Source organism: Lampetra fluviatilis, chromosome 38 (assembly GCF_964198595.1).
Source record: "Lampetra fluviatilis chromosome 38, kcLamFluv1.1, whole genome shotgun sequence".
In the NCBI taxonomy this organism is placed as follows: Eukaryota; Metazoa; Chordata; class Hyperoartia; order Petromyzontiformes; family Petromyzontidae; genus Lampetra; species Lampetra fluviatilis.
Window position 1 is genome coordinate 2,958,771 of NC_136312.1, and position 18,716 is coordinate 2,977,486.

Here is an 18,716-nt window from a genome sequence, read left to right on the forward strand (position 1 = left end):
TGTGCGCGGGGCATGCCGGGAGCAGCAGCAGCAGCAACAGCAGCGAGTGGCGGCGGCGGCGCTGCGTGACGGAGCCGCGCGGACCCCGCATCATCATCACCACCAGCAGCAGCAGCACGCAGGTGAGGGACGCGGGGCGCCTCGCCCGCTCGCTCGCCCCTCGGCAACCCGTGCAGCAGCTACAGCAGCTACTGCTGCTACAGCTGTTGTTGTCGGGGCGCTCAGAGCACACAGCGGCGTGTGCGGGGGGCGCTATTGTTGGAAGGGAGGTCGCGTGTTGTGGCGGCGCGCTCTGCGGTGTCCGCCGTCTTCGCGAGTCAACTACCCCCCCCCTTCTCACCCCCTTCCTCACCCCCCCCCTTCTCACCCCCCCCCCTTCTCACCCCCCCTTCTCACCCCCTCCCTCTTCTCACCCCCCCTCTTCTCACCCCCCCCCCCTCCTCACCCTCCCCTCCTCACCCCCCTCCTCCTCACCCCCCCTTCTCACCCCCCCCTTCTCACCCCCCCTTCTCACCCCCCTCCTCCTCACCCCCCCTCCCTCTTCTCACCCCCCTCCTCACCCCCCCTACTCACCCCCCCTCTTCTCACCCCCCCCCCTCACCCCCCCCCCCCCTCCTCACCCCCCCCCTCACCCCCTCCCTTCTCACCCCCCCCTTCCCCCCCTTCTCCCCCCCCCCCTTTCTCCTCTCCCTCCCCGCGCCTCACAGTGCGCCGGGCCGGCGCGCGTTGTAATTCCCAGAGCGCATAGACCGCCGCTCGTCGCCGCTGATTGGCTGACGGTGGGGGGGGGTCCCCCAGTGTGGTGCGCGAAGTCGCCGCTGATTGGCTGGTGGGGGGGGGTCCTCCGGTGGGGTGCGCGAAGTCGCCGCTGATTGGCCACAGGCCGCGAGACTCTCGTCCATTGGAATGGCGTCGCGGCCTGCGGGGGCCGCCGCTGCCTGTGCGTAGTGGGGAATGTGGCGCCGTGGTGGTGATGGTGATGATGGTGGTGATGGTGGTGGTCATCGCCGGCGTCCTTCCACTCGGTTCCTTCCGCCTCTCGTCTCCCCGGTAGCCTCACGGCTTCTCTCGGAGCGACGCGGGAGGGAACGCGGCAGCCAAGAAGCCCTGTGGTAGCGAGACTCGCGGCTGCCGCTTTGTTGACGTCTCTCGCTGTGGCGAGTTCGTGACTTCATTACCGCCTCACTTCGTTACCGAGTCGCTACGGTATCCAGTTGTGACACGCTGCCGTGCTTGTGTACGGGCATAGCAACAGCTGCAGCAGTTTCACATTCAAGCTTCGTCGATCGGACTTTGCGTCGTCGTCGTCGTTGTTCTCTGTGTGGCACCACCGTCTCTTCTGGGTGACCACAGTCGCACGCTGGAGAGGGTTTGTGTTGTTTTTAAATCCCCGCACTCTTCCCGAGTGGCTGCCTGCCCGTTTAATCACTGCGTAGTGGTGATGGAGCCGTGGTTCACGTGTAGTGGTGATGGAGTCGTGGTTCACTGTGTCGTGGTGATGGAGTCGTGGTTCACTGTGTCGTGGTGATGGAGTCGTGGTTCACTGTGTCGTGGTGATGGAGTCGTGGTTCACTGTGAGTGGAGTCGTGGCTCACTGTGTGGTGGTGATGTAGTCGTGGTTCACTGTGTGGTGGTGATGTAGTTGTGGTTCACTGTGAGTGGAGTCGTGGTTCACTGTGTGGTGGTGATGTAGTCGTGGTTCACTGTGTGGTGGTGATGTAGTTGTGGTTCACTGTGAGTGGAGTCGTGGTTCACTGTGTGGTAGTGATGTAGTCGTGGTTCACTGTGTGGTGGTGATGTAGTTGTGGTTCACTGTGAGTGGAGTCGTGGTTCACTGTGTGGTGGTGATGTAGTCGTGGTTCACTGAGTGGAGTCGTGGCTCACTGTGTGGTGGTGATGTAGTCGTGGTTCACGTGTAGTGGTGATGGAGTCGCGGTTCACTGTGAGTGGAGTCGTGGCTCACTGTGTGGTGGTGATGGTGTCGTGGTTCACGTGTAGTGGAGATGGAGTCGTGGTTCACGTGTAGTGGTGATGTAGTCGTGGTTCACGTGTAGTGGTGATGGAGTCGTGGTTCACGTGTAGTGGTGATGGAGTCGTGGTTCACGTGTAGTGGTGATGTAGTCGTGGTTCACGTGTAGTGGTGATGGAGTCGTGGTTCACGTGTAGTGGTGATGGAGTCGTGGTTCACGTGTAGTGGAGATGGAGTCGTGGTTCACGTGTAGTGGTGATGGTGTCGTGGTTCACGTGTAGTGGAGATGGAGTCGTGGTTCACGTGTAGTGGTGATGGAGTCGTGGTTCACGTGTAGTGGTGATGGAGTCGTGGTTCACGTGTAGTGGTGATGGAGTCGTGGTTCACGTGTAGTGGTGATGGAGTCGTGGTTCACGTGTAGTGGTGATGGAGTCGTGGTTCACGTGTAGTGGTGATGGAGTCGTGGTTACCTGAAATGCGTGTTGATGTCACGGGGGTGGGGGGTAAGTAACTTGGGAAGTCCACACGTACAGTAGGAGTACTACTACCACACGGAGTGAGGTCATCCTCCTCCCGCTGTGCCACCCCCACCGCCTGGAACACAGTCAATAGATCTTCACTGCCAATGCCGTCCACGGCGTAACACTTCAACATCGCGTGCCGCCTTCCTGCCAGATTTCCACAGCACTCGAGCAGTATCCACTCAACCTTCAAGAACCTCTCATGCAGGACCATCGCTATCTGACTTGAGGTATTGCGTCTGGGTGTCACCCTATCACCTGTCTCTCCATCATGCACCGGTCCGACTCATCACAAGCTCCCCCTCTTCCTGATTACACCTACACTGATCCTCCCAAATAGTTGATCCTATTTGTCCCCACTGTTGACTTGCCCCTATTAGATTATCAACTCAAAACAGTAGCATGGGGGCAGGGGGTGGCTTGCACCCCACACCCCCTGATGGTCAAAACTACGACTTGGGGCGCCCTTGACAGCCAGCGTGAGATAGTTTTTCAACAGCATTGGGGCCCCACCTGACCGATTTCCGCACCTCCTGGGCTAATAATGTAGTCACGCAACTGGGTCAAGACCTTCCTCGTCTCTGCTGATGATTGACTGTCCGACACCACATTGTCATCTGTGGTATTCATACTCCTCGCCTTCCTCATGCACTTACCTTGCTACACATTCACACATCTCGTGTCTTTACTGCTGGTCAGCTTCTGGAAAGAGTGTGATTACTCTCGTCTGAAGCCCTCCTCATGGTGGCTAACAAACCTCGACATTGGTGTTTAGCTCCCGAACATTGCCACGTACAAGAATATCATTACAAATACACTCTTACATTCACGTTGAATTCCTGTATCCAGAGGACGAATTGCACTGTGCAGTCTTGGGGCTTCGGCCTGGAGTTCTGATGTGAGTAGCAAAGGAACTGAAGTCAAAGACAGTGATAGGTACCACGTGCTAACGAAACTAATTCCAAACAACAGGATGCTTCATGAAGCAATCCTGCGGTCTCGGTTGTTCCTCGTGACGGTCGTGGACAGATTTGGGTTTTTCATCACTAAAACATCGACTCGCTGAGGCAGAAGGGAAACTGCTGCTCTGATTACCGCTGGGTTCTACTATAAGAACAGTGGCCCGTGCAGAAACCACCTTCAGGAAGTGGAAGTTTACTTTAGCTTATCCTCGATACAGATTGACAACTGAAATTTAAATGTCACTTTAAGTATTTCCATGGAGGCAAACAGTTGTTAGGGCGGCATTGTCTCCAGTTGTGAGACACATGAGGTGAAGTGCTCAGTCCATGGGCCAGAGCTGAAATCAATACCCCACCTGAGATAGAAAAACTATCATCGTACCGGTATCTACGATTAATGAGAGTAATTTGTTTGTATCACCCACTCCAAAGATTGATATCACGTAACTCACTATTATTGGCCACAGAAAGAAATGGGAACGATTTAACTTATGCCACCTCAAGTGGTATTGGCAAGAGAGAAATACGTTGTCTGTGCTCATGGGCTGAGTGAGGAGAGCACACAGAGCAGCGGTATGCCTTGGTGTGGTGCCTGCCGCATGAGAAATGTGACGGGCGTGTGAATCGCACGCTGAACAGCCTATCCTGTGACGAACAAACATTTCACGCACACAGGGCCTGCAGATTGCATTCATGTCCAGCAAGGACACGTTCTGCATGCCCTGCGGCATGTAAAAATAATAATCGTTGATTTAGCGATGACGCCTTAACATTAATATCTTGGGGGGGGGGAGGGGGCAGCACAGTAGTAAGCACACTACACTGATTACACAGTGACTTGAAATTGATTTCCAGCCAAAACTAACATCAGTGATGAGTGATATTTGAACTGCCCTGGCGCCTAACGCTTCACCACTCCACTCTGACACGCGTAGCAAAGTACAGTCAAACTATTCCCATGACCAACATGGTGTATGGGTGCATTCACATAACAGTGGATTGACAAAGGGTTGTACTTAAATAATATATCAATGTATTCTCTAAATCGATTTGACATCACACTGAGAGGAAGAAGAACACATGAATCCGAGACGTATTGACTGTTTAGGAAAGTAAATGGCTTTGGCCGGGACACGCTGCTAGAAGTGATTTTGGCCAGTGGTTACAAATAACGATAAAGTGGTTGCCACAGAAGGGAACGTGCACAAGAGAATATCCATCACGTATATGGAACAATGAAATCGGTTGTGTGCAGATGCTTGGTGGATTGCTGCATCTCAGGACTGTTGGAGACGGTGATGAATCAGGGAAGAGTGGATTAATCACGATTGATGATGAATGTTACGTGCAGGCCGGCTCATAATTGGAAGGTTGTGAGTTCAAATCCCGATCTGGGGTCAACTCAGCCTGTCACTCATCCAGGGTTGATACTCTAATTTGCAAGTTGGTGGGATGTCTGCAGTGGTTCCTTCTCCCCCCCCTTAACCTGTATATAGTCTCGTGTCTCTGAGAGTTCTCCCCACTTGATACAGTAATTTTGCTGTGACGGTGCCACCTGAAGACGGAAGCTTGTGTTGCCTCCGAAACGTCGTGATTTAATTTATTTTTATTTTTTACCTACGTGACTTTACCGAAAAAACCAAAGAGTATGGACCCTTGCAGTCACGAAAACTTCAAATCTAGAATTAAAGTGGTTGTACTGTCGAGGGCTCTTGTCCCCAATATGGAAATATGTAATTTGCACCCCGTGAATCAGGGCGGTCGGTGATACGTTTCAACGCATGGCTCAAAAAGGCAGGGAGACGCTCACGGTTGGCTTGAGATGGAGAGAGCGATGTCTCAGTCGCACCTCGTTGCTGCAATTTGTCCGTTAAGCTCGCTTGCTGAATGCCTCCGATTAAGAGAATCAATACGTAGCATGTGCACTGGAGACTTGAAGGAAGAGGCACATGACACACTCGGCTGTGTGGACAGTGCGTGCAAGTGTGTCGATGTTCGCTTGACATGCACGACATCCTGGCCTTGCCCTCAGTGTTTTTCTACTAGACACCTTCTTTGCTTGTATATTATCAACATCAGTTCCCTTGCGAGACATGCATTTAACTCCATACTGTTTGGGTTATATCTGAATAAGGAATTGGCAAAGCCACAGAGCTATGTTTGATTGTTTTTATAAGCTTAAAAACACAGCATACCTGGCTTACGGATTGTGCTGCGGTTCACGTTTCCAAGAGGCCAGTTTCCATCACCGCAACCTACTTCCGTCAATTATACGTCAACTGTTTACCTCCGACAGTGGTCAGGTGGTTGTGCGTGAATATACTGGATAATATGATTTCCCTTAACAAATACTGTACTGACGCAGACTCTAAAGCTTCCAGATGGGTACTGCAGCCGTCATCTTGGTGACGGTCACGTTTGTATAATAGTGGGGCGGATGGCATTGTGGTAAGAGTGCTTAACTCATTCTTGCAAAGTCGCGCGTTTAAATCTCGGTTAAGGATCAACTCAAACCGTGATGCCTTGTCCTAGGAAGTGACTTGCTCTGATCATGAAAACGTGGATTTTTTTCCACTGGCTTAGGGCTACTAGCAGAGGATCACCGTCCCAGAACCTGCAGGAGACGTTTTGACTTGAGTCGCACACATGGCCGAGCGGCAGCGCAATTGCCGCTTGTTGCAGATGTTCGCTGTTCATGTCTATCGGCCGCCAGAGTTAACATTGCGGGAATATTAACCATTTATTTGAATCGTCAGTGGATGTTCAAGATACCGTGACATTCGAAAAGTGCGTCACGTGTGCTCTTGCCACGGGCCAAATTAGAAAGATTACACGCAAATTGTTGAATTGGAATAATCGCATAGTAATATGGCCCCTTCCAGTAAGACCATACTTTTATATTATGACACCTCCTGCTTACCCCGAGCTCTCAATACTCTGATAGTGCACTGTTTTTGACTTGTACGCCTTTTGGCGTCATCTGGTCCAACACCAATGGAGACTAGGCTCTAAGGAAAGCTGTCTCGGGTGTGGACCAATCAACTTCAAGGACAGTGCATATCATTTCCATTATCAGAGTTGTTTCTTTTTGTATGCATTTTGACTGCTTGTGTTGCGGTTATTGCAAACATGATGTTTTGTATAAAGGTGTCAGTTTTGTACCAGTTTAAAGGGTAAAAACCTACTACAAGACTATACTTGTCTGTGAAACATAGTGACTTTGCTCTAGCCTTCCCGTTATAAGAAAGGCGCAACTATAAAATGTGCAAATTGTTTATTTTAATAAATGCAAAGTTTTTGTTACGAAGCTGACGAGCCAGTCTGCTAACAGATCCTCTAACACTGAGCTGATGTAAACTCACGCGTCTTGCTGAATGTGTCGTGGGGAGAAGCTTCCCCAGTTAGCCCCCACACAGCCGGCTGTTATTTTTGGAAACGCTTGACACTGACGGAGCCAAGCTCAGGCACCGTACGATGACAAATCGTGCGCGTTAAATTCTTCTACAATAATAGGGAAGGTGGTAATAGCTTCTGGAAACCCGCATGGCGTGGGAGGATCATACTCACCTGTCTCTGAAGGCAGCCGTGATGCGCCAGGAGGCTGGGTAGCTCCTCCGTTGTGTCGGTCAACTCGGGCTCCGGTGGAACTCCTCCTCACTTGTCGGTTGCTATTATTATGAATGCATATGACTCGTATATTCATGTCTGTTTAAATATTGATACAATATTTTTGGCCTATATTTGTTTGATGTTTCTGTAACGTAATTGTATTTGTACTATGAACCAGAGGTGTGGACTCGAGTCATGTGACTTGGACTCGAGTCAGACTCGAGTCATGAATTTGATGACTTGCGACTCGACTTGGACTTGCATAACAATGCCTTTGTCCCACCTATGAGATGTGGACTCGAGTCATGTGACTTGGACTCGAGTCAGACTCGAGTCATGAATTTGATGACTTGCGACTCGACTTGGACTTGCATAACAATGACTTTGTCCCACCTCTGCTATGAACACTATAAATATTTTAATAATTTTTTGTGTATCGAAAATTTACATTTCTCACGTGACAATTGTTTGTTTCGATTTCTCTTTGCTTGATTGCTGTACTTTATTTTACGTGTTTTTGCTTTTATCATTTTGCTGACCCCCATTCGCTCCTGCAAATTAACCTCATCCTAATCTCTTAAATTCTCATCTGATTTTACCACATAACCTTGAAACTATTTAACCAGGATAGCATCCCTGAGTCTCCAGACTATTATTCAGGAGGGTTCTACCAACTGAGTGATTTACAGGTAATTTCTCAGCTTTGACATTTTTGACCAATACCAGCTACAGCTACTGTTTTTTGTCAATGGGCAGATAACTTAATAACGCCACACGGAGAGGTGCCAGATTCGGAAATCGAACCCAGGCACTTTTTTTCTGTGAGGCACAAGTGTTACCACTGATGCCACTGATGGTGAGAGCCACCATTGATTCTGTGTCACATCTGTTTTTTTGACACAAATTACAGCATCCTGCAGAAACGTTTTTGGGTCAGACGTAGGTCACGGGGTCAGCATGTATGGGTCCATTTTCTTAATTACGCCGAAACCTATTGATTGAGCTCTTGCTCTTTGTAAACGAGGAGACAGATCGATGAAAGCTTTGGCTTAGAGATGGGCAGCTTCGTCTGAGTGTAATCCACCTGGGCACATGCCAGGATATTGGGTGGGTATTGAGTTCTGGTTCTGGGCTATAGAGTGGGTGATGAGTTCTATGTCTGGGCTGTAGAGTGGGTGATGAGTTCTATGTCTGGGCTATAGAGTGGGTGATGAGTGTATGTCTGGGCTACAGAGTGAGTGAGTTTTATGTCTGGGCTATAGAGTGGGTGATGAGTTATGTCTGGGCTATAGAGTGGGTGATGAGTTCTATGTCTGGGCTATAGAGTGGGTGGTGAGTTCTATGTCTGGGCTATAGAGTGGGTGATGAGTTATAGGTCTGGGCTATAGAGTGGGTGTTGAGTTCTGGGTCTGGGCTATAGAGTGGGTGATGAGTTCTATGTATGGGCTATAGAGTGGGTGATGAGTTCTATGTCTGGGCTATAGAGTGGGTGATGAGTTCTACGTCTGGGCTATAGAGTGGGTGATGAGTTCTACGTCTGGGCTATAGAGTGGGTGATGAGTTCTACGTCTGGGCTATAGAGTGGGTGTTGGGTTCTATGTCTGGGCTATAGAGTGGGTGATGAGTTCTAGATCTGGGCTATAGAGTGGGTGATGAGTTCAATGTCTGGGCTATAGAGTGGGTGATGAGTTCTATGTCTGGGCTATAGAGTGGGTGATGAGTTCTATGTCTGGGCTATAGAGTGGGTGATGAGTTCTACGTCTGGGCTATAGAGTGGGTGATGAGTTATATGTCTGGGCTATAGAGTTGGTGCTGAGTTCTATGTTTGGGCTATAGAGTGGGTGATGAGTTCTATGTATGGGCTATAGAGTGGTTGATGAGTTCTATGTCTGGGCTATAGAGTGGGTGATGAGTTCTATGTCTGGGCTATAGAGTGGGTGATGAGTTCTACGTCTGGGCTATAGAGTGGGTGCCGTAGCTACTGTAGCCATGTCCCTCCCCCTTGGTGGTGCCTGCAGAGAAGGTAAGCAGCAATGTGTTGTGGGGTCATTGTTGTGAAGGAGGAGGAGTCACGGCATGCTGCGCTCGCTAACGAAGCAAGCGGCCCCCTCCGGCATCGGCGGTGTTTCCTCCTCCCACCGAAACGGGGATTCTACCCATGGCGGGTGCCCTGCCCCCGTGTGTATTTTTCCTAAGCTCCATGGTGGGGGACAGACCATAGTGTGAGGTTTCACTTTGGCATTCACCAGCCGCTTGGTTGGCAACACCCGGCCAGACCTGACTCAATGAGTAAGCGGGCGCGGCGTCCGCCGGTGGGGGTGAGCGATGCAGCCACCCAGGGGATGACGGAACGACGTCTGCCGCCGCCGTGTGGTGAAGGGCAAGTCTCACGGGGAAGTATTGATCGCTCAAACAACTCTTCATTTGGAGGGAGGGGACCGGTGGCCTCTTGAGATGCAGCCTTTTTAAATTACAAAAGGACATTTGGGTTGAGAAAAGCGAGGGGTTTTAATATGAACTGACATTAACAGTGACTCACAAGGATCACTTGGTCTGGCTGGCTGAGCTTCAGACACTAACAACAACCATAAGAATGCTTGTGGGTGCTTTTGTTTGACTCTGAGCCTCAAGCAACAAGAATTAATCCTAAGCATTCTAAAGGTGCCTAAGTCGTCTGTCTGTGAGCCTGTGGTAATTAACTGAGCTCTACGAATGCCTTAGTCTTGCTTTGGCCATTGGCAATGAATCCTATGGATTCAGTTGTGTGCCCTAGTATGCTCTATCAGGCATTGACTAACCCTATAAATCTAGAATAATGCCGTAGTCTGGCTGCCAGAGCCTCCGGCATTCAAATCGAACAATCTTAAAGCTCAGAGTACCCGAGTCTGATTTAGCTTTTGCTAGAAAACGGTTCTTTGTGGAACGTTTTGTAACTTAAGACATTGTTAAGCACTTGAGAGAACGAGCTAGCAACATTTCAACATTCCATGTTTTAAGGGCTTCTTTGCCAGAGGCCTTGCAGACACTCAGCCAGAGGAAGGGCGCACAACAAGGTGCTTGAGTTGCAGCAGCAGGTTATCGATGATGCGTTGTTATGCGCACGAGTCGTGCACAAGGAAAGCCTCCGGCGGCGGCGTGCCACACGCTACCTTCAAAAATGCAGGCGCCCATTACCGAGCAGTTTCTCTTTCCCAGGGGAACTGGGCTTGTGCGTGGAGAGTTGCGTGTTGTTGAGCACAGCGATGAAGAAAGGGGAAGTTGAAGTGAGTTAACTTCCGTCTGGTAACTCCCCGCGAGTGATGTGTCAATAAGGAGTGGCATTTAAGTCTCGGATTGTTTGCATTGCAGCAGCAAGCAGCAGTCTTTGTTGTCTTGAGACTTGCCATGGCATACCAGATGTGGCCTGCTATGGCTTGGAGAGGCAGTGAACGTCATTCAAGAACATGAGGCTGTGATGGGATGGCCCACGTGTGTAGGTTGGAGGAGACACCCACAAGGTTGGCGACCAAGGGGAAGATTTACAGCCGGAGTTCCACACATTTCACAGCATTGGGATGTTGGGTCAATGTCAGTTACATTGTTGTTATTTTTGCTATGTGAGGAAATACTTCCAAAACAAGGGGTGAGAATAATATTCAAACTGCACTGAGAAAAAAGGCACCTGGATCGGGAGTCAAACCCCCAGGCCCTTGTTGCAGTGGCTGAGGCTCGAACGTTACCACTGCACCAACCTCTCGCTCATAATAAGTAATAGTTTAAAAAAATTAAATACTTTTAATGAAATGTACCCTACTAGTAATGGAAGAACTCCACGACTCCAGGAAGTGGCCCCGAAGCTTGCCATAACGTAAGGAGCCGTGGTGATTTACAGCCAACGTTAGTTGAGCGTGGACAATTAGACCCAAGCCGAAACATAACATATGAAAAAGATCGTTTAAAATTGTTATTTTAAAAAATATTTTTAATGATAGAATATAGTATTGTCATCAGTATGACACAAGTATACCAAGTTTGCAGTCGATACCACATTGGGAAGTGGGTTAAAATTGGGTTACAAGATTTGAGGATACATCGACAACAACAACAGAGTGAGTTAATAGAAAGCGTGTTTATAATAAAAGGGGAGGATATTTAGTTTGGACAACCTTGCCAAGAGACAGGTAGACCCTGTATGAAGCCGATGTCGGCAGTCAGGTGTGGACTGTGATAACGAGGCGAGGGATGCAGCAGAGGGAAATGATGACGAGGTGAAGGGGAATCGCCAGCATTGGCCATGATGATCTATTTGATCTTAGCAGTGTTAGATTAAAAGTTATTTTTGGACTTAAAGCTTTCGTGACTGCAGGGATTCATCTTCTTGGTTCTTTCGATAAAGTCACGTAGAAGGAAAAAAAAATGCATATTTGTTTTATGCTTTATTTTTATTACTTTATTATTTCCCTTCTACGTGACTTTACCGAAAGGACCAAGAATTTTTTTTTACAAGTTATTGTTGATGACAATGTTAATTATGAGCTATTGAATAGTCTTTGTGCTCCCCAGGCCACACGAGCCCATTGAGACAGCTGGTCTCTGGGATAGGGGAGACCTCGTGCATAGTGTTTGGACTAAGTAGCTAGTGTAAGTCAGGACTAATCGTGCTAAGGACATGATCAGTTTCAGAGCTCGTATATTTTGCGTTGTGGACAGCGACAGTAATAGTGCTGTGGTTTGGGATGGTTACCCACATGATTAAGTACTTAGGTAAAAAATATTGTTGCTATGAGTGCTGCTGGTTTGAAGCTTTCGTGACTGCAGGAATCCATACTCTTTCGTTCTTTCGGTAAAGTCACGTAGGTATTTTATTTTATTTCTACCTACGTGACTTTACCGAAAGAACCAAAGAGTATTATGAGTGCTGCTGGTGTTGAGCTTAAGGGTAAGAGCACAGGTCAGCACTCGCCTTGTGGTCTCGTCCGTTGGCTCAACGCCAACGACGAATCGATGTTGATCATTGGGTGACGAATCGATGTTGATCGTTGGGTGACGAATCGATGTTGATCGTTGGGTGACGAATCGATGTTGATCGTTGGTTGGGTCATTACTTGTCGTTGGGTGCCTGGGTGGTCCTGCTAATCTCATGGCGAGAGCGACTGTGGCGCCAACAGGCTCATGCGTAGCGTTGGTGATGCAGTTGGCAAACGTCGCATGGTAATTTTGCCCTTTACCAGTAAACAAGTTGGAATGTAAACATGTTTCACTGTTAGCTTTCCTTGGCCTCGTTGGAGGCTGGGGGGTGGTGGTGGTGGTGGAGGTGGCACTGGCAGCCCGAGAGTGGGAGGAGAATTGAACCCGGGTCTTGGGCTTGTGTTGGAGCTTCTTCATTGGCACCCTGTCGGCACCCTGTCGGCACCCTGTCGGCAGCCAGCGCCGCACAGACGGGTGCCGACGCGACCCAGCAAATACACTGCCGCCGTTTCCCCGCCGAGCCGAGTTTTAATTAGTTAATTTTATTGAATATACTTGCCAGCAGGAGCGATGTTGTTGAGTGTATTCCAAATTGAGTGATTGACGGTGTCCTTTTGTTTTAAATTCAGACCATGAAGCCAGCACACAATGTCCTAGTCTTTTTGAACGGAATAAGGGCATCTTTCACATGCATCGTGAAGCAGACGGTGCATATTTGAACAGTTGATACACCCGCATTGACAGCCACGGCAGCCTGCTGGATACGAACCATGATCCTCTGCAACAAGCGGCTAAACACGCTGCCGCTGGGCCATGTCACCGCCAGTCCGGGAAGGGGATCGTACTCAAGAGGCGGCATGGCAGCCTAATTTAATTAGTGCTCAATGTAGGCGGCCACAGAACAACAGCCGCATTCATATTTAATGTGTTGTGAGGTGTCTCCGTGGTTATTGTGTGCGTGGCTTTGTCTTTTGTACGTGTGTTTGGTGGATCGGTGGCTTTGTAATTAGCGCACTGTGCTTCGAATTCGGAAACCTGAATTCTATTGCAAGTCAAGGCTAAAATAATTGACGAGCGATATCAGAACTGGTACTGACCCTCCCTAGGTTGAGTCAGTCGGAAATCAGAACTGTACCTGGTGTGATGTATGTAAACAACAGCGTTTGGGAGACAGAGATGACCCAGCAATGATGTTTGCCACTACGCCCCTTGCGCGTCACTCTGGCATCAACAGGCGGTCGCTAACAGCGCTTGCTCCTACGGTGTACGTACCCATAGCAAATCGGGCCTGCAGATCGTTATCGTGCATTTCCGCGACCACACGTTCCGTTGAGTTCCTGCCCTGCACCTCTTTTTCCCACGCGTGAGTTGCACGGAAGGTGGCTTGCAGCTCAGCTCGCAGCACGAGGCTGCTGCTTGCTGCCCCTGGCCAGCGTGGTGTTGGCGCGTGCGTGCAGGCCACGGCACGCAGGTCATGCCATCGTGCGTCATGCTTATCTCTCCAGCACAAGCGCGGTGTGGCAATCGTTGGACTCAGGGCCCGCATGGTTGGTGAGGTGATCCTTTATCCAGGTTGAGTTTGAGCTTAGTTTTTTTTATAGTATACTGTACCATTGGATTCCAAGAAATGGCTCGAAAAAGTTGTATTGGTTTCATCAGAATTTGTAAAAGTTTTGAGGTTAAATTAGTTGGACTTCTTCGTTAAAGTCCAATGCAGCGGCACCGGCATGGCCAAAGTTATCTCTCAAGATGATTGTGATCGTCATTGCCATCATCACCCTTATCATTGTCGCCATGACCACGATGTCATTTATAAACGTGGGGAAATAGTGCAGTTACTGTAGTCGGCTTATCAAAGGTGTCTACTGGCAATCCTATATTCCTACATCTGCCAATGCTTGGCATGTACGGTTTATTACTTTTCATGATCGTCATCATCATCATCAACGGGCATGATCTCCCCAAGCTCTCGCCATCCCAAATGGTCACGCGACGCATCAAACCTTCTCGCTTCTTCTTCTTGGTTCTTTCGGTAAAGTCACGTAGAATGGAAATAAAAAAATAATAAAAAATAAAACATAATAAAATAATTCTCACGACGTTTCGGCCACAACGCAAGCAGCCGTCCTCAGGTGAAGACCAGGTCTGTCAAGAACTCTGTCTTTTCGACAGACCTGTTCTTCACCTGAGGACGGCTGCTTGAACTCTGTCTTCTCGACAGACCTGTTCTTCACCTGAGGACGGCGTTGTGGCTGAAACGTCGTGAGAATTATTTTATTATGTTTTATTTTTTATTATTTTACTATTTCCATTCTACGTGACTTTACCGAAAGAACCAAGAAGATGAATCCCTGCAGTCACGAAAGCTTTAAATCGAAATCTTCTCGCTTCTGCGCAGGAGCTGATCTCATTGCTCCGTCTCCACAGTGGACGTCTTTGTGGATGTGTTCCCTGCTCTAGTTGCCACTCAGTCGTTAATCTTGACAACTCGCCGTCATCTCTGCTTGTGACGTCTTCTGCCCAAGCTCACTTTCTTAACACTCCTTTTGATGTGTTTTACTTGCATTTGCTCTCTGATCCATGGGTTCCGCTCTGTGTCTCTCAGGGTAATTTCAAGCATACCCTTCTCTCCATGCTTCTTTGGACACTTTTTGGCTTTTATTCCATTTTCGTTGTCAGTGCCCATGTTTGAGATCCTTGGACTGGTTAACGATTGTCAGCAGTAGTAATAGGTTTTTACCCTTTCAACTGGTACAAAAACTGACACCTTTATACAAGGCATCATGTTTGCAATAATCACAACACAAGCAGTCAAAATGCAAAAAAAATAAACAACTCTGATGATGATAATGCACAGTGCATATCATTATCATCATCAGAGTTGTTTATTTTTGTTTGCATTTTGACTGCTTGTGTTGTGGTTATTTCAAACATGATGCCTTGTATAAAGGTGTCAGTTTTTGTATCAGTTGAAAGGGTAAAAACCTATTACTATATTTTGCCACTGGTAAAGGAGGTCTCATAGTGATTGTCAGCTGCTTAGACAAATGTGAGGGCAGCAGCAGCCAATATACTCAGAGCGTGACAGTCTGCACTGTTATTCTTGAGGTTAAAACGGCCGTAAGCTAATGCAGCACAATCATAAAATTGATCAAGTAATCGGGTAAAGTTACTTTGAATGTACTGACCGTGGGATACATTACATTTTCAGCATCGAGTGATCAATCACTATAGACTGGTTACTTTAAAAGTCACCCCTTCATAACTGATCACATAATTGCCTTTTATTGGAACATTTTAATGTTTACTGGCCATTAAAGCATATATTTGAATAAACTGCTTTGAAAATAACCTTAAAGTGAAGTACATTCTATGGGTGTTTTGTTCAGAGTTGTTTTTTATATATAAATAAGTCCTGTTTTTCAGGATTTTGTCATAAAATCAGTCTCAATCCCACCAGCACCACCACCACCCTCTGGTTTTAGGTCTTGCCCTTGGTAATCTCTCTCCATGCCGTGCCCCAATATTCACAACATCCTCTTACTGATTACATCTATGGTGCTTTCTTGCGACGTTCTGTTCCCAACCTCAACATATTTAACCTATCCTGCCAGGAAATGCCTAGCATCCTCCACATGCCTCTAGCCGGGCAGTGGTGGTGGCATACGCCACCACTGTGGAGATAGCGAGGTTCAGTGCTTAGTCTGGGCCCCCCGTGGAGAGGTTTTGTGTTCTCAACAACTTTAAAACTGCCGTGGTAGAACGTCTTTCCAAACTACTGCCATCAGCTCGTGTCCGTGAGCGTGGTTGTGTGAGCGGGGTTCGTGAGCATGGATCTATTCCTGGCCTCTGATGCCGCTCCCTGCCGGAGCCGTGACTCTGACTCCCCTCCTGAACTCCGTTCCCTTGCGTGCGTCGCGTGGTGCCAGCAGACACGGTGGCCACGTGATGGGAGAACGCACCGCTACACCCCCCCCACACACCACACACACACACGAAGTTGATAAGAACAGCTAACAGAGCTGTTGCGATCTTTGACATTTATCTGACACGACATTTCCCTCCCATAGTCTCTTTTTCCTAAGCGCTTATACACGTTGTGGATATATTAGGCTCGTTTACCCAGGGCAGCCTTAATCAATGTCAAGTACTTTTTTCAGGAGGGTGCTGCCAAGTTTTTATAGTCTGACGACAATGTTGCTACGTCGACTTTATAATCGGATAGTTTGCATGCAAGATTTCGGCATTGTGATGTGGTTTGGCCCAATACCAGTTCCAGTGTGTGTTTTTATAGCTATGGGGCGAATCTGGAGATCCCAGCGGAAACCCGTGCAAAACAGCTGGGAGAACACATACAGATCGTCCCCGAGTTACGATATTTCGATCTTACGATATTTCGATCTTACGATGGCGATAGCGATACGACAAAATTGTTAAATATTTTAAATTTTGCGCGGCAGGCAAACGCAGCAGCGTACGAATCTTGGTGAGTACAGTGCAATATGATACGTTACAATACGTTCAATGCATGTATGATACGTAGCTTTAGCGATTTCATTTTAGGGTTACCACGATACGATACGTTCGATGCATTTTTAAAGTTTTCATAGCAGATAGGATTGTTTCCTGAAAAAACTTTCTATTAAATTGCAGTTCATATAGGTAGGCTAAGAATTTACCTTGTTTTTTTTTACTTTACATTTTACCGTTCAATACAGTATTGTAATTAATAAATACATACCGTATATAGTTTATACAGTACGGTACTGTAACTTGCTCTGTTTTGCTAAATTATCACCATTCTTTAAGACTCCTGGGTAGGCGAGGCCATCTTCGACTTACGATATTTTTGACTTACGATGGGGTCGTCGTAACGCATCTCCATCCTAAGTAGAGGACTACCTGTAAATTCCATATAGAATGACTGGCTTTACTACCCGGCTTCGACGGGGACTTGAATTCACCACGCCCGACCGCCTTTGTTTCCCCAGTGGCCATGTTCACACATCACACCAGTTACTCGTTTGAGGCTGAGTCGAGAGGGGAAGGCCCAGGACCGATTCAAATAATCGTCACCGGTGGTGGCCGTGAGCGGGAATCGAACTCGGGTCGCCGGGTTCGTAGCGCAGCGTAGCGCTAACCACTACACTACAATGCGTTACGCTTCCACATGCGCGGGTCACGTGGCAGATGTGACGTCACAGCTCACTTGCCGTGCAAAAAATATATGCATTATTGAGCTCCCCCCCCCCCCAAAAAAACACAAAAGTGTGTTTTTATAATTTTTGTATGGTGTACAGTCTGGAAAGTACCCACATGGCAAATGTCAAGTTTGTTGCATGTCGGGAAGTACGCTAAACATTTGGAAAAGACACACATAATCACAACTTTGCCTTTTCTATATATTACTGAGTTGAGAATCGAACCCAGGGACTTCTTGTTGTGAGGCGTGAGTGTTATGATGATGACACCACCACCCTGCCAGTCACCCCATCACAACTTGTCTCAATGAATTAAGCTGTTCTCAATCAAAATGCTGATTGTGCTTTCTCTTGTTGGTGCTTGACATTTTGGGCCTGTGCTCGGCAAGTGCGTTTCAAACATTTTCTGCGTGCTTAAGCGTAGCTGGCAGCCGCATATCCTTTAAGCGCGAATAAATAAATATTTTAATCCCTCGATGTCTTTCAGACGTGATGTCATGAAACAAAACACTTTCCATTCACAACTCTCAAGGGAGCCGTGTTACATCACCTTGTGACCGACAACTGCCGAGGAAGAGTGTGATGCAGAACTACTTCTGAATTTGCTTTGGAGGACTGGCATGCATCCATGCTGAGCGGAAATACTATTTGGTATGCCAAAAGTATTCACTGTAATGTTTAGCCTTTGAGCTGGAATAACTGAAATTAAGTCAAGGGCCATATTTCACTGTTGTATGTATCTTCGAGTGATGGGATTGAGACGATAGACTCTGCACACGTCAGAATACAAATATGAAAATCATTTTCTAAAATCCATGTTTATTCTCTGACATGGCCGTTGTGAGCCTTCCAAGTCACTCTGCACTCTCTCTGATGGCATTAGTAGGTAACAAGTAGCTGAGCTATTTTGGTCGCAAACAAAGCCTCTCTTTTTAAATCCTTTATATTAAGTTCACTTGCTTGCTTGCGCGCTTACGACCGTGCAAATCTTTCGGTCGTTTTTTAACCCACTTCCCATGATCCAATCGAGCTGACATTTTGCACACATACTCGTTGTGCGTGACAATTTATTTTCGTGAAAATTTTTTTCCTAAATTTTCCACTTTTTAGGGAAAAAAAAATTCATATTTATTTTAAAATACCAATGTGATAAAAATGAAACTCTTTCTCAAGAAAAACAGAAATGAATAATAAAATAAAACCGATGCCACGCATATAAAGGATTTATAGTGAAAAACTTTGTTTTTACGGGTTAATTTTTTCAGTATCACTGTTTCAACCAACACCTAAGAACCTTCACTGAGTCTCAACACTCATTCTTAGGAGGGTCCTGCTTGGAACATTTGTCAAAACATTTTTTGGTAAATTTTCCATGTGAGAAGAAGATGTAGGAGTCCCCAGAGAAAACCCATACACATGGGGGGGTAGGGGATAACACAAGAATGCCACACAGATAGGTCACAAACCTATTTGCCGTAATGCCTCTGGTGCATTGTGGGGATTACAG

General features: G+C 47.6%; 1 protein-coding gene across 13 annotated transcripts in view; it reads left to right on the top strand.

Moving 5' to 3' along the window:
* LOC144945551 (cyclin-dependent kinase 17-like) overlaps positions 1-18,716 on the top strand; it is a 65,116-nt gene continuing 46,400 nt past the window's right edge. For 2 of the 13 annotated variants that reach the window (XM_078874017.1, XM_078874016.1), the window contains exon 1: positions 870-1,050. In XM_078874017.1, coding sequence (XP_078730143.1) covers positions 955-1,050 — 96 coding nt within the window. In that variant the 5' untranslated portion in view covers positions 870-954. Of the gene's footprint in view, positions 123-868; positions 1,113-2,644; positions 2,721-18,716 lie in introns of those variants that run through there. The other 11 variants (XM_078874018.1, XM_078874028.1, XM_078874023.1 and 8 more) reach the window with 9 other exon arrangements.